Source organism: Meleagris gallopavo, chromosome 29 (assembly GCF_905368555.1).
Source record: "Meleagris gallopavo chromosome 29, MGAL_WU_HG_1.1, whole genome shotgun sequence".
NCBI lineage: Eukaryota > Metazoa > Chordata > Aves > Galliformes > Phasianidae > Meleagris > Meleagris gallopavo.
Window position 1 is genome coordinate 1,498,011 of NC_139432.1, and position 14,360 is coordinate 1,512,370.

A 14,360-nucleotide genomic window follows, 5' to 3' on the forward strand; every position below is an offset into this window, starting at 1 on the left:
TCTACCCAGCTGTGACTAAGCCACCTTTCCCATCTCTGCAGCATTAGGAAAGCACAGTACTAAAATCAGCTGTCAAAAGCAACCCTAACACAAGGACAGGGTTTGTGTCACTTTGGGAACTTCAGATGGGTCCAAAAACCCAACAAGGCTAAACATAGGCAGCTGATGGTGTGCTTCTCCAAGCCTGCTACATCCATGAGCCATTAATGCTGTTGTCTCCTGCCCCAAGGCAGGCAGTCTGTGAGCAACACAGCATCATGGGTGGGAGATGCACTTCATCTCCACATTTTCTGTGAGCCTGTTTTGCCTTCAGACACATGCAACAAGTCAGAAATGAGCCTCCACATCACCATCTCCACCCAGAGCAGAGAAAATGACTTTCAGCATGAGATGCAAACTGGAAGGCAACGCTCGTGCTATAAAGGACTGTGCAATTGCACCACACAAATAAAGTTTTGAATGAATGTAGCCAGATCTCAACAGGAGATTGAAAAGTGCTCAAAAGGAGACTTGCAAGAGCACAGAGTCCTTGGACCACCCATGCAGCAGTAACCCACACAAAAGGCAGCAAGTGTTCCTAAATGTCAAAGAGGAAACTACAAAGAGGTCCGCCTCAGATGTGGCTGTCCAAAAACACCTTCCTAAGCATGAGGGGCGTTGACTGAGGAGGATGGGATGGGATGATCTTTTCAAAAATAAAACCAAGAAAACGCTACATTCATATCTGCAGGAAGAAAAAGGCCTTTCTTACCTGTTTCTCCCCATATTGGCAAATATTCATCCTGCTGGATGTCTAGCATGATTTCCAATCCATTGCCTGTCCCACCCTTAACTGTGGTAAGAAGAGGCCGTCCTTCTTCTCCTGAGTTAAACATATAGCATTTCCCATATTTTGTAAACACCTGTGAAAAGAAAAGAGAGAAAGTGCCATGTAACAAATGCTTCTTTGCACCTGAACAAAGGTAGAGTGATGTGAAACACCCATGCATTGCAGCTCAAAGGGAAATGTCTGCAGATAAATCTAATCTAGTTTAATAATTCAGCATACTGTGTTCTCCTTACAGAAAATAAAAGAGAAAAGGGAAGGAAAGGTGTTTCAGAGCAGTGAACAAATGTCTTTAGCAGCTTGCCTGATCCACACTGTGTTCACTTTCCAAGAAACACAGGTACAGGCTGTACTTGAGCTTGTACCAAAACTCAGTGCAATGCTCTCTCTTGTGCATTGGCACTGGAGCTCACTTGTAAAGTCATAGAATCATAGAACTTCAGCATGGTTGGGTTAGGAAGGGATCTAAATGATCGTAGAACTATGGAATCACAGCATGGTTGGGTTGGAAGGGATCCTAATGATCGTAGAACCATGGAATCACAGCATGGTTGGGTTGGAAGGGTCCTAATGATCGTAGAACCATGGAATCACAGCATGGTTGGGTTGGAAGGGACCTCAAAGATAGAACCACACAGTCACAGCATGGTTGGGTTGGAAGGGATCCTAATGATCGTAGAACCATGGAATCACAGCATGGTTGGGTTGGAAGGGACCTCAAAGATAGAACCATACAGTCACAGCATGGTTGGGTTGGAAGGGATCCTAATGATCGTAGAACCATGGAATCACAGCACAGCTGGGAAGGAAGGGAGCTTAATGCCCATCTATTTCCGATCCCCCATCATGGGCTCAGACTGGCCTATTCATGGCCTTGGGCATCTCTAGGGATGGGGTACCACAACTTCCAATAGCAAGTATCCACCAGTATAGTATCACAAGCTTGCCTTTCTGCATCCATTCATCTCTCAGAGCTCGTTCCTGGCTTGTCTAGAGTTGCAAGGGACATCACCACTGCTGGGTCGTGCTCTGATAGTGATATGACTTTAAGGTTCCTTACAACCCAACCATTCTGTGTTTCTATGATTCTAACAGAGGGCACGAAGCGCCTCGAGCCGCTCTTTGTGGTCACAGAGAATCCGTCTTGGCAATCAGTAAGCAACTGGCAAAGGGCACTAATGAATATTCAGAGCAAAGGGAGCACAAGAGCTGGCTGCAGTCCCACCAGCAGCCTCGGCACAAATCGCCAGGCACTAACACGTCTGCTGAGATCACACGACCCTGAGATGATTCATAAAGCAACACAAAAGCCAGAGTCATCAGCAATTTATTCCCATCAAATATTGACATATATTATAAAGCACAGCATCAGGGAACCGGTTGAATAAAAAAAAAAAAAAATAAAAGAATCTTCTGGGGCAGGAAATCATATTTGAGTTACGAACCTCCAATCGGTGCAAAAGGGATGCAGAGCATACAAAGCACTTGCAGGAAAAATGATGTCCTTTTAAAAAAGATTTTATCCAAGTGAAAATCCCTTTTTAATACTTGAGTGACCCATTAAACCATTCAGGCTGGAAAGATAATCTGAACAACAGTAAGCCTGTGTTAGCAGCCAGTGCCCGTAGATGGGTTTTCCAGATAGGCTTTGAAGGCAGAAGTCAAAAATGTCTAATTAGGATGGTTTAAAATGTGTCAAGAAGAGAACCTATATGAGTGAAAATCACAGGAAAACTAGTAAGCTTATATATAAAGCAACAGCACGCTGTAAATGCCAAGTAAGGATTTAAACGCTGACGCACCCAGTGCAGCCCTTAGCCAAATAAATCCAGGCAATTTTACAGGGCTTTTTATATTGCCCTTTGCAGCTGTAAAACTTCAAGTGTAAAACCTCCACTTCGGACATTTTTACCCAATAAACAAGTGATGGTGGCCTGAGGCTCACTTTGAGTGTACTTCTTGGATCCCCACCACAGAAAACTCAATCTAACAGTGAGCTGCAAAGTGAGAGACCTCCTCTCCACTCTCAGCAAGGGACCACCAAAGGCTGATGGCAATGGCCACCAGTCTGCCTACCACAGCCACAGTGGATATTTTCTTGTAGGGTAGAAGATGAGAAACAGCGAGCCCAGGGGACAACCTTACCTCCATCATCTATGTCTCCTCTGGGACTCTGCAAGGAAATGTTTTCCTGGGAAGACCCATTATTTTCTGCTGCCAGCACTGAGCATCAAACCTCATGAAAGATCCTGGTGTCTATCTGCCCTCCCATCTCTGCAAATCAGGCAGTTACGTGTGGTTTTCTATAGCCAAGAGTGCACCAGGGAAATGATGGTAATACGGAGAACCCACCCCAACAAGTAATCATGCATCTCTGCTCAAATCCTAGAATGTAAAAATCTTAGGGTCACCACTAGGCTTAACAGCTAAGCAAAGAACTGGTGCTCAAGCAGACTCCAACAAGGGATACATCAGCAAACAGCATGAAGCAAGAGATGTACAGAGCAGAAGAAGTGGAGAGGAGGAGCTGATGCTAAGACTTCACTCCTCTGGGACCAGGTGCCCATTTTGGGCTGCAGCATGTCTTTCCTACACAAGGAGTAAACAGCTCCTCGATGCAAAGCAAACCATTCTAAGTGGGGACAGCTGGGAGATTTGCTCCCACAGCTCCCTCTTGATCCAAGCAAACCCCACGAAGATGCCTCCATTGGGGTCCAGGCTGGCTTGTGCTGCTCCCACTGCTGACATCCAGCAGCCATCGTTGGGAGAGCACCACAAAGGTCTGAAAATCAAAGAGGACAAAGTGAGAGTGGAGAACTGAGAGCCATTCCCTGCAGGTTAAGCTACCCAGAGGAAAAGGCAGCCCTAAGCCGTGTTGACAAGCCCAAGCACGGGCATTGAGTTGAACCTCACACATCAGCACTGGTTTCTGAGCAATGAAGGCGTTGAGGCCAACAGCTCTCCTTGGAATGGAACTGTGGAGAGCAGCAGACATTAAACAGAGCCTCTGAGGGTTTATATCTTCCTCTGTGGTACAGCTCTGATTGATGCCCACACCCCACTGCTGGCTCCTGCTTTCCACCATCCGTACCACAAGGCCTTCCATCTTTCCCTAAGCAGCTATAAAACTCTATTTATAACAGCATTTTAAAAAGCATTGCCAAGTTCCAAAACCAAGCACATTCATTTCAATTCACATTCAACGGGGCTGCGCTGTTCCCGACCTTCTCACTTCTGCTATGAATGACTGTTCAGGAAGATAAAGCTTTTTCAGTACATTTCCTCAGTTTCAGGATCTTTTGGGCTCCCTGATAACAGGGCATGGCTTTGGGGGGAGTCAGACCATTATCAAATCATCAAGATAAAAGGATGGAGCTGTTTGGAAAGGGTAACAGCAGAGCTTACTAGCTGCTGTGGTACATCTGAGATGGTAAACACGAGGCAAACCAGAATGATTTAACCTCAATGTATTTGTCTTAGGGGAAAGCAGCAGTGCTTGCTGTTATTAATGCTTTAACTGAAAATGGAAAGGAAGCCCAGCACAAACCAGGAAAAAAACACAGACCTGTGCTTTGAGAGTTACCTATGAAAACACCAAATTTCCCCTTTGATGGATTGCTTTGGCTTTTGCCTCTGCACCCACTAAGTGCAAAGGTAAACAGATCGAAACACGTGAAACAATATTTGAGTGCCATAAGGATCCCTTCCTCGTGCTGACACATCGAAGGAGAAAACCTTATCTCTTGTGGATTAAAAGGCAGAGCATGGACATCTCAAACTCACTCCTTGTACAGAAATGAAGACACAATCAAGAGCTCAGAGGCAGAAATGTGTATCCTGCTGCGTGTCAAACCAACAGTCCGAAAAGGACTCATATCCAAAACGCAAGCAAGCCTGACCAGAGTAATAGAGAAAAAGGTATTTCATAGTTTATAATCAGCACAGACAGGACAAGCATATCTGATGATAAATTATCCTTTCAATATGGAGCAAAATGATGGTAAAAGCAAGTAATTTGAAGTCTGTAAATTACTTTTCTACATCAGACAAAGACGCAGCGAAGAGCTCACTGACGAGGCAAGATGTTATTTGTTAGATTAAGGCAATGACCACTGAAAGGAGGGTGAATTAGCATCCTTCACAATCATTTTCCCTGCAATTGTGGGACACGAAGATTTAGAGACATATCTTTTCCAGTCACTCCTAACAGCACAACAGACAACAGAGAATAAAGAAAAAACGAAGGGACTTTCCAACAGGTCCAGGAGAACAGGAGCATCGAAAGGGGAGCACGGGGATGGGTTTGAGTAGGAACCTACAAGAGATGGTGGAAAAGATCACGTTTAGGAGGAAAGATGGCTTTATTTCTGAGCTTTTGGTCCATGCACACAGCACAGCTCTCCTGTGGCACCCACCGAGCCACATCAGCATGTCACTGGAGGTGTGAGGAATGACCTGGCCCAGTTGGCTCTGTGAAGGTGCTTTGCAATGGTCCATTTGCTCACTCTTAGGCAGGAGGCTGCGGTACATTCTTTAAAATGAAACCGTGTGGCTGCAAATTGCAAATTGCAAGGAATGCCTACATCAAACAGGTTTCTGAAGCGTCACATCCCAAGGGGATCTCCTTCCAAAAGACAGATTGCAGTGATGGCTTGGTGTGGAGGTAACTCCCACCTAGTGGACAGAAAAGACTTCATCTCCCTTCTAGCCTTAAGTGCAGAAAGACTGAAGGAATAAAATTCTGATCCTGAGCGGAGACAACATATCTGGTAGGAAAAGAAAAATTAAATGAGGACCCTAAAACTGCCCTAAATTTCACTTGGAAGGTGAAAAAATAGCAAGTACTGATAGAGGAAGCAGACAGATAGGTGAAATGGGCAAATTTGGTCCACTGTTTGCAGATGTCACTCAACAAACAGATGAAAGCCACAACGACAAGGCAACATCCAGCCTCAACATCCACCCAGCCCAGCGTCCCTTCCCAGAGCAGGACACACAACTTGCGTGGGTCCTGATGGGAAAACCATTGGGCCTCATCCAACTCCCTGCTCAAGCAGGGTCACCTGGAGCAGGCTGCCACATCCATGTGGTTTGTGAAGGATCTTAAGGTTTCAAATGGTGAACTGCATGCACTTTTGGGAACCATGGGTTCCTCCACGCTCCATCAGTAGGTTGGAAAAGAGCACTAAAATTATATAGTCCAATTCCAACCCACCCCACCATGTCCACTAACCATATCCCTCAGTGCCATATCTCAACATTCCTTGAACACCACCACCAGGGTCAGTGACTCCCCCACCTCCCTGGGAAGCCTGTGCCAATGAATTACTACTCTTTAGGAGAATAAATTTTTCCAAATATTCAACATGACCCTCCCTTGGCAACACAAAGCCATTACCTCTTGTCCTTGGTGGTGTTTCCAAGGATGTTCTTCAGGGCACCTCAACTCCCATGCCAAAAGCATGGCCTTACAGCTGGGAACAACACTGGGACACAGCAGAAAGACAAGCTTGCACTATTCCAGCCACCCAACAAACTGTGCTCTAAAATTGGGTTTTACAGCAAAGTCTCTCACTGTGTCTCAGAGACCTGCAGAGAAACCTTCAGGTCCTGAAGATGCCAGGAGGGCAGAGGACACACGAGGCTCATTTCAGCTGGAGACATATTTCAGCACTCTCTTCACTGGGGGGCGGGGAGAGGGAGGGTGATGTTTATAAAAACTCCAGAGGAATACAAAAAAAAACACAGAACCAATATTCAGAATAAGATTTAGATGGTCAACCACAAGGTGCAGCTAAAAGATTAACACAAACTCGGAGGGGGGGGTGGGGCGGAGAAATAATTAAATATTTTGTCCTCTTCCCCCCTTTTAAGAGCAGACGTGGATTTCTCTTTAAATCTGTGTTTGTTTTGTATTATCAGAAAGCTGGCAGAGAAGTATGTCAGACAAGCAAAAAATATCATACATCCTTCGTGGTGTCAGGTTTAATCTCGCAGCAGCCAAGAGTGATGGGGACGGAGCTCTGGGAAGCAGCACCACAGAAGCTGTCAGAGATGTGTTTACAAGGACAGGGTTTTCCTTTCGGCCTCCAAGACTGTGACATCCCAGAGGGGCTGTCAAGCAGCTCTGCCAGGCGAGGCAGGGAGATGCGTTGTGGAAATGGGTTCCATGTCTGCCCACACCCCTCTGGGCGCTGTTCCCATCCAGCTGTACAGGAGCAGCAGGGATGTCAGCTCTGCTCTTCTACAAGGCTGCTGTTTTTAAAGAAGAAGTTATTGAAGTCCTAGATACTGCCTGAGGCTATGATGGTCTTGTGTGAGCATTAGTGCTATTCCTTTTACAAACTAGGAGCCGGTAACCCAAATGTAATGGTTGCTGACAAGCCACTATACAACATATAACACTCCTAATGCAAAGATCTCTGCTTTCAAAACCAGCTTTTGCTACTGGGCAGGACCAGTTCTTTTTAAAATTTATTTTATAGGATGGCATTACATGTTACCCAGCGGATGGTAGATCATACCCCTATATTCTACCCTTCAAAAACAGTTAAACAGAGGCATTGCAGGCTGGCATGTTGCATTCACTACGAGATGTTGTCATTTCCTTCATATTTGTGCAATCAGCATCTCCCTGTAACGGCATATTGGTGCAAGCATTTGTTTGAATGGTGAGTACTTATGGAGGGTCCTTATAGCTGGCATAAATCACCTCCATAGCAATCACTGAAATTTAGCACTAGTTGAGTGGATATTTAAAAAGAAATATAGTGCTGTAATAAACTATAATGGTGAAGCTCCAAATATTTGAGAATTATGCTGGTCCATAAACTGAGGAAACTGTTACCCTCTCTCTGATCCCCATCAAACTCTGATTACTTCCACCCTAACAACCAAAGCACAACAATGCGAGAGGAGCTATGTCCCACCGGACCATAATTTGTCAGCAATATAGAACAACATTTGCATGCTTCCAGAAAAGCTCATCTTCCACACGAGCACCAATCAGACCATGAATTTCTCTTAAATACCACCTTCTGAGACCCATTTTGCAGAATAATATCCAGATCCTTCCTGCAGAGCGCTAGGTCTTCAGCTTTGTTTTAAAAGACTGCAGTATTACTCGATTTCTACTTAAAAAAAATAAAATAAAATTTTCACATCTTATGAAAATCACTGCCCCAGCAGAGCCACGGGGCCATCAGTGTGCAGGAATGTGTGGGTGAATTGAGGTCAGCAGCCTGAGACATGCCAGACTGGGATGGTGATAGCGTTGGATTCGGGTTGAGCGAGGTCAGACAACAGGAAAAACCTGGCCAATGCCCTCGGGAAGCAGCAGATGGTGTGGAAAGAGGAGAAAAGTGGATGCCTCGGTGCACCCGCTCCTCCTTGGGAGCACCATCTCAGCAGTGCTGTCCGTTCCTGCACCAGCAGCTCAGCACTGGGAGCCCCAGGGTCTTTCAGCAGGTGCCAGCAGATGGCTTGAAGGCCAGGATTCATTTGGATAATAATTGCAATCTGTCTTCCTAATTTCTCCCTACTGATTCATTTAATGAATAGTTCTTCATTAGCCTTGCTGAACTCCCTCCTGAGCTGCAGCACAACTCAGTCCCCAGTATGGAAGCAGCTGCAACTCCAGGATTGAAATGCAGCTATAACCGATGGCAACCATAGAACCACAGCATGGTTGAGTTGGAAGTGACCTTAAAGATCATAGAACCATGGAATCATGGCATGGTTGAGTATGAAGGGACCTTAAGCATCACAGAACCATGGAATCACAGCATGGTTGAGTACCTTAAGGATTGCAGAACCATAGAATTACAGAATGGTTGGGTTGGAAGAGACCTTAAGGATCACAGAACCATGGAATCAAGGCATGTTTGGGTTGGAAGGGACCTTAAGGATTATAGAATCATGGGATCATGGCGTGGTTGGTTTGGAAGGGACCGTAAAAATTGCAGAACCATAGAATCATGGAGTTTGTTGGGTTGGAAAGGAACTTAAGGATCACGCAGTTACAACTGCTGTCTGCAAAGTGCATGGAAGGGAAGCGCCAGCCACATGAAAAGGACAAAAAGTTCAAATGCTGCCAGTGGGACCACCTCATATCATGCTTCTTCTGAAGAAAAAGCAGAAACCACTCCCTCATCCCCAGGCAAGGGAGATAAGCACTAAATGCCAGACTGAAAACAGCATTTCTCTGTACCAGTGAAGCTTGAAGCCCCGGGAGGCATCTACCACTTAGAGCCCTGAGTATTTACAACTTCTGCCTGAAGTGAAGTATTTGGGGCATGAGGAAAAGCAAAGTATCCCCATCCGGGGCTGAGACAAGGATAAAGACCTTCCATGGCTACATGGCTCTATGCCCCACATCACTTGATGCTCACCAGGCACCAAGGGATCTGCACTGTAGTTTTTCCCTGCCATACAATCAAGTTGTAATTCAGAACACGACTGTTCAGGATCTCAAATGTCCTCTACAGTCAATTGAGAAAGATGTTTCCGCCATGCAATCCCAAGCACTTTAGTTAGCAATACTCAAAAGTTAGCACAAGCGCTCTTTTTGGCTCCCTTGTGATGGCTGCATTATTCAGAAGAGCAAACTTCAGAGCAGCTGTGTGCATGGTGTGCTTTTTTTCACACTCACTGGCTGCATGTAGACCCACTGGCAATGCCCCAGTGCTCTCCAGTGCAGATAGACACAGTAAGTAAAGTGATTCTCCATCACTCATGCCTGCAAAACCATTCACTCACAGCAGCAAAGCAACTCCCATCGCACATGTAAAGTGATGGGCAGGATGGGCAGTCCTTGTGTCTCACCTCCCATGGGAAAACATAGCATGTGGATTGGTAAAAAAGGGCTATGGGAGTGAGATGAATCAGGCCGGTAATTAGGCAAAATGTGATTGCTTTCAATCTGTAATCAGTACAGTTACAACCTGCTTGGCCACCGACACATCTTCTAAAGCAAATGACATGCATTGGCGCAGATAGATGTAGGACAAGATTAAGTTTGTTTTAAGCCTACGGTTGATCATGGGCAAGATTTATTGCACCCAAACATCTATTTCTCAGGGGTGGATCTGTCCATCTAAACTGCACGGGACACTGCAGAGAAGCACAGCACTGCACAGACACTTGTTGCTAGAAAGATATACAAAATCCCATGCTTGAAGCCCAGAGTGAAATTTGTTGTGAAAAGAAAAATTAGCAATCATCGCTCCTCTTTGCTATCTGTAGGAAGTAAAATCTTTCTGCTCTTCCTAGAAGAAGTCAAATCTTTCTTCTCTGAACTTCTAAGGAGTTTGGCAGAGCCAACACAACCAGTGACGCAACTGCATTTCTGCCTTAGCACCACTGCTTAACAAATTCAACAGCAAATAAATGATTTGCTATTTTGTACCCTCCACCCTCACCCAACATCCACAGTGCAGGCATCCTTTGGCACGAGGATTAACCTCATTTAGGCCATTAATTTAAATTACTGCTGAAACAGCTGATTCAGCAAGAGGTTTGATAGCCGCTATTTGTTATTTGCCCAAGCACAGCACTGTGTGGGGCCATGAGAACTCTGATAACCACAGCCAAGGGAATCAATCAAAACTCCCAGATCACATGCATGCAGCTGCAGCAATGACCTGGGGCATGTTAAAGGAAAAAAAAAAAAAAAAAAAAAAAGACAGTGATAAAAAGATGCAAAATGCAGAGAAAGTGCAAAGGAAAACAAAAACAAACGAAAATCAAGCAGTTTGATGCCTTAGAAACCAAGGAAAGTGGCTGCAACAGAATTGCAACTGCAGAAATGAAGAATTTATAAGCACTGCTCCAGAGCCATCCAGCTCCATCACTGCAGCAGGGCAGGAGGAAGGCAGGGAGACCACTTCACCACATCCAACACACCGTGTAACAGGGCACAAGGGATCAGGCAGCTCATTCTGCATCCATCCTTAACAACAACACACACATATTTATGGTGCAGCCCTCCAAGGAGTCTATTTACGATCACTTGCTACCAAAATGCTTCGGTGTCTGACAGCTAATTCTTTATGAAGCAAATCGAGGGGGACTCGAAGCTCTTTATGGGTTCATACAATTTCCCAGTCCAAGGGATGGGAGCTGCAGCACCCAAACACACATTTCCCAGCCCACAGTGCTGGGCTGCCCCGAGGAGCCCATGGCTCCATGCTGGTTATCATGCACAACAATTTGGTGTGCTCTGACTTTTCAATTGCAGTTTCAGGCTCCAACATAAACATCCCAGGGCAACCAACTGTCTGGGTTTTGTCCTCATGGAGCTTTTCCAATTGCTTCCACGATGATGGATGGGATCATAGAATCACAGAACTGCCCGGGTTGGAAAAGATCTTCAAGATCATCAAGTTCAAATGCAACCTAACCATACTACCCTAACTCTAACAACCCACCACTACATCGGATGATCTTTTACATTTAAAAGCTGGGCTCTTATTTCTTTAATTAGTGTAAAACCTATTCCAATTATGCCCCACCAGCTCTGTGGTTCACTTCAGACACAAACCTGACAGTCTGAACCAGAGACAAACCAGAGCCATTGGAGAACAAATGGGACATGGTTAGTGGGCATGGCTTAGTGGGCATGGTGATGATGGTCAGTGGTTGCACTGGGTGATCTTAGAGGTCTTTTCCAGCCTTAATGGCTCTATGATTCTATTTCTATTCTTATTTTGTTTCAAATTTACCAGTGATTAATTTCATCAAATGCTGCAGCGTTATACAAGCAAAAACCCACCAGCCCACAGAGCCAGAGGATTGTAATAATGCAAAATGTTGAGAACTTGCATTCAGCATACCAGTATTTTTATACTCAAACAATTCCTGGGGTGTCCCTCAGCAGCATCACTTTGGCCTCACTCCAATTTAGCTCAGCATCAATTCCCAGAACAGCAACCAAAAGTGTTCTGACAAAGCCCAGATGCCATCAACGATGGCAGTATCCATTCAGCCAAGCATAAACGAGCCCAAAAGCACAGTGCAAAGGCTTCCAAAAGCAACTCCATGGAACGACATCTCCGTATCTACCCCCTCTTCGCACTGGCAGTGTGCATTGGCTCCTGTCCTCCTAAAGCACAAGAGAGAAGTTTCAGCTAGGAGGAAATACCAACTACAGGAAAACTAGAAGAGGAACAGCTCTCTCAGTGTGCACAACGCCTGGAATTACAGATATCATGACTCCCTTAACAACTTTCCCTTGGTCTTATTTTATGGTTCGCTTCGCAGGAGTAAGCCTACAGTAATCAGGAACAAAATTCAGCTCTAAAAATGTAAAAACCAGCTGTTCTGAAATGTAAAGGCTTTACTTCGTAATTAATTTGACACTAACTACTAAAAGGCCTGGATCTTTACCACTCATGGGATAAAGATTTTTCTTCTCATCATTCCAAGGAACTTATCCAAAGCACTTTGCATTCCTGACGGCACCCTGCACATCCAGCATACAAATGCAGGCAGGTCTATTTCCTTAGCAGCATCAATAAGAAAAGCTATTTCACAGCTATTTTCAGGGAGCTTTCAAGGTATTTTTACATCAGACCCACCAAAAAGGGGATCTGGAGTTGAGCAAGCATAAGGCTGGCAGCTGCAAGAAGCAGATGTGCCACAGGGTTTGCAATATTGCTGCAGGTCAGCATGCTGCAAGGTTTGCATTTGCAGCATCTGACACTCCTGGGTTGCAAAGTTGCTGCAGTGAGGGGTTTCCTGCAGAAGGAGGTAAAGCTTGACTGCAGCAGAAATGTTTCCAGCAGCAAAACGGGGATGAAAGGAGGGTTCCAAGGGATGTTGCACTTGGAAGTAAGGAACTATTACCCAACTCACATGTCAGACTAATGATGAACAATGGGAAACCTAAAATGCTTCAAGAAAGAACTTCTTACGAACACTGGCAAAGTGAATCCCAGTAAGCCAACCCAGACCCAAAATATAGGAAAATGAGAGGAAAAATGAGCCTCACACAAGTGGCTAAACCTTCCCAAACCCTCCTTTGGAGCAAAGGGAGGATGTGGCAATGTCCATAAGATGTCACATTTTAAAGATTTCCCATTGCTTACCTAGGTGCAATTCTCCATCAAGGCAGCTTCACTAATCTAGCTGTGGGCTGCACCAATGATAGCTCATTCTTCCATCCCAAACCACTTGCTGCTATCACCCCCTGTATTCATGGCCACCTGCAGAACTTCACTGCAAGATAAAGAGATAAGGATGTGGTGCAAGATCATGCTGAAGGTCTTGCAGACATCCACGTAGATGACATCAGTTGTTCTTCCTTTGCCCACCGATGCTGTTGCTCCATCACAGAAGGCCATCAGATTGGTCACGCATGCTCTGCCCTTGGTGAAGCTGTTCTAGCTGTCTCGGATCACCTCCTCATTTCACATGTGCCTGAACATCTCTTCCAGAAGGAGCTCAGCAGCTTCGTGGGTCTTGGCCAACATGTCATTGAACCATGAAGGTTGGAAAAGACCTCCAAGATCACCAACCCCACATCACTGTGCCCACTGACCACATCCCTCAGTGCCACATCTCCACGTTCCTTGAACACCTCCACGGATGGGGCTCTCCCAACCCCCTGGGCAGCTGTGCCACTGCATCAACACTTTCGAAGAAGAAATCTGTCCCACTCCCTCTGAGCAGGTCCAGCATCAGCCAGGAGCCACTAGGAGACAAACTGCCCCAAGTAACACACTGGCACACCAACAGACATTGAAAACAGGTACCGTTCACCAAGGAGGGCTGAAAGAACAATGAGAAGGGAAAGGATTGGCTCCGGGGCACAGAGGACAAGTGTCCTGCTCATCAACAACAGTGTGAGCCAAAAGTGATGCAGGAAAGAGGGATTCCTGGAGATGAAACTAAATGGGAACTCCCCATAGTACTCAAGCATAAGGATATGTCATGTATTCCCCGCTCACAGCCAGCTTCAGGGATTGATTATTAGCCAATTAAAAGTAAAGTAGCATGAGCTAAGAGCAGCCATTGCAAATGCTAAAAAATAAGCTTCCCCAGAGAAATATCTCGGGTCACAATTCCCTCCACACCTTGTAATTCTGTTAGGTATCGTGTTGGGTTATTTCTCAGACTGTGTGGCCGCCCTGCAAGGCTGCCTTATTTGCAACATACTTTATTACTAGCAAAGCAGGGGCTGACAGCTTGAAAGCTTATTGTTGGTAACGTGATAACAGAGCCGGCGCTGAAGCAAATTACAAATTGCAGAGGCAGCCAGCCGAGCCCACACGAGTAAAACTGAACTGGAAAGCAAGCAGAGCTGAGCCTGCGCCTGCTGGGACATGGGGTGACTGCAACTCAAGCAGGGGGGTGAAGGACGGGTTTCTCTCTTGAAATCAGTGCATTAAGGTGACTATCTGGAGAATAAAGTGAAAATCGACGACACTGGGAGATGGACACGATGCACAGCAGCTCCAAAACTGTCTCAATCAAGCAGACGGTCTGACTGATGCTTGGAAGTGAAGCATGCAATTTAAATTAACAAAGGACACGG

At 45.6% G+C, this 14,360-nt stretch overlaps 1 protein-coding gene across 4 annotated transcripts in view; it reads right to left on the reverse strand.

The window, feature by feature from the left end:
* Window positions 1-14,360, reverse strand: part of ASIC2 (acid sensing ion channel subunit 2) — a 419,414-nt gene that overhangs the window by 38,087 nt on the left and 366,967 nt on the right. For all 4 annotated transcript variants that reach the window (XR_014879982.1, XM_085210764.1, XM_085210763.1 and 1 more), the window contains exon 2: window positions 752-902. Coding sequence is in view for 3 of the 4 variants with exons in the window: in XM_085210764.1 (XP_085066890.1) it covers window positions 752-902 (151 nt within the window). In the remaining variant the exon portion in view is untranslated. The remainder of the gene's footprint in view (window positions 1-751; window positions 903-14,360) is intronic.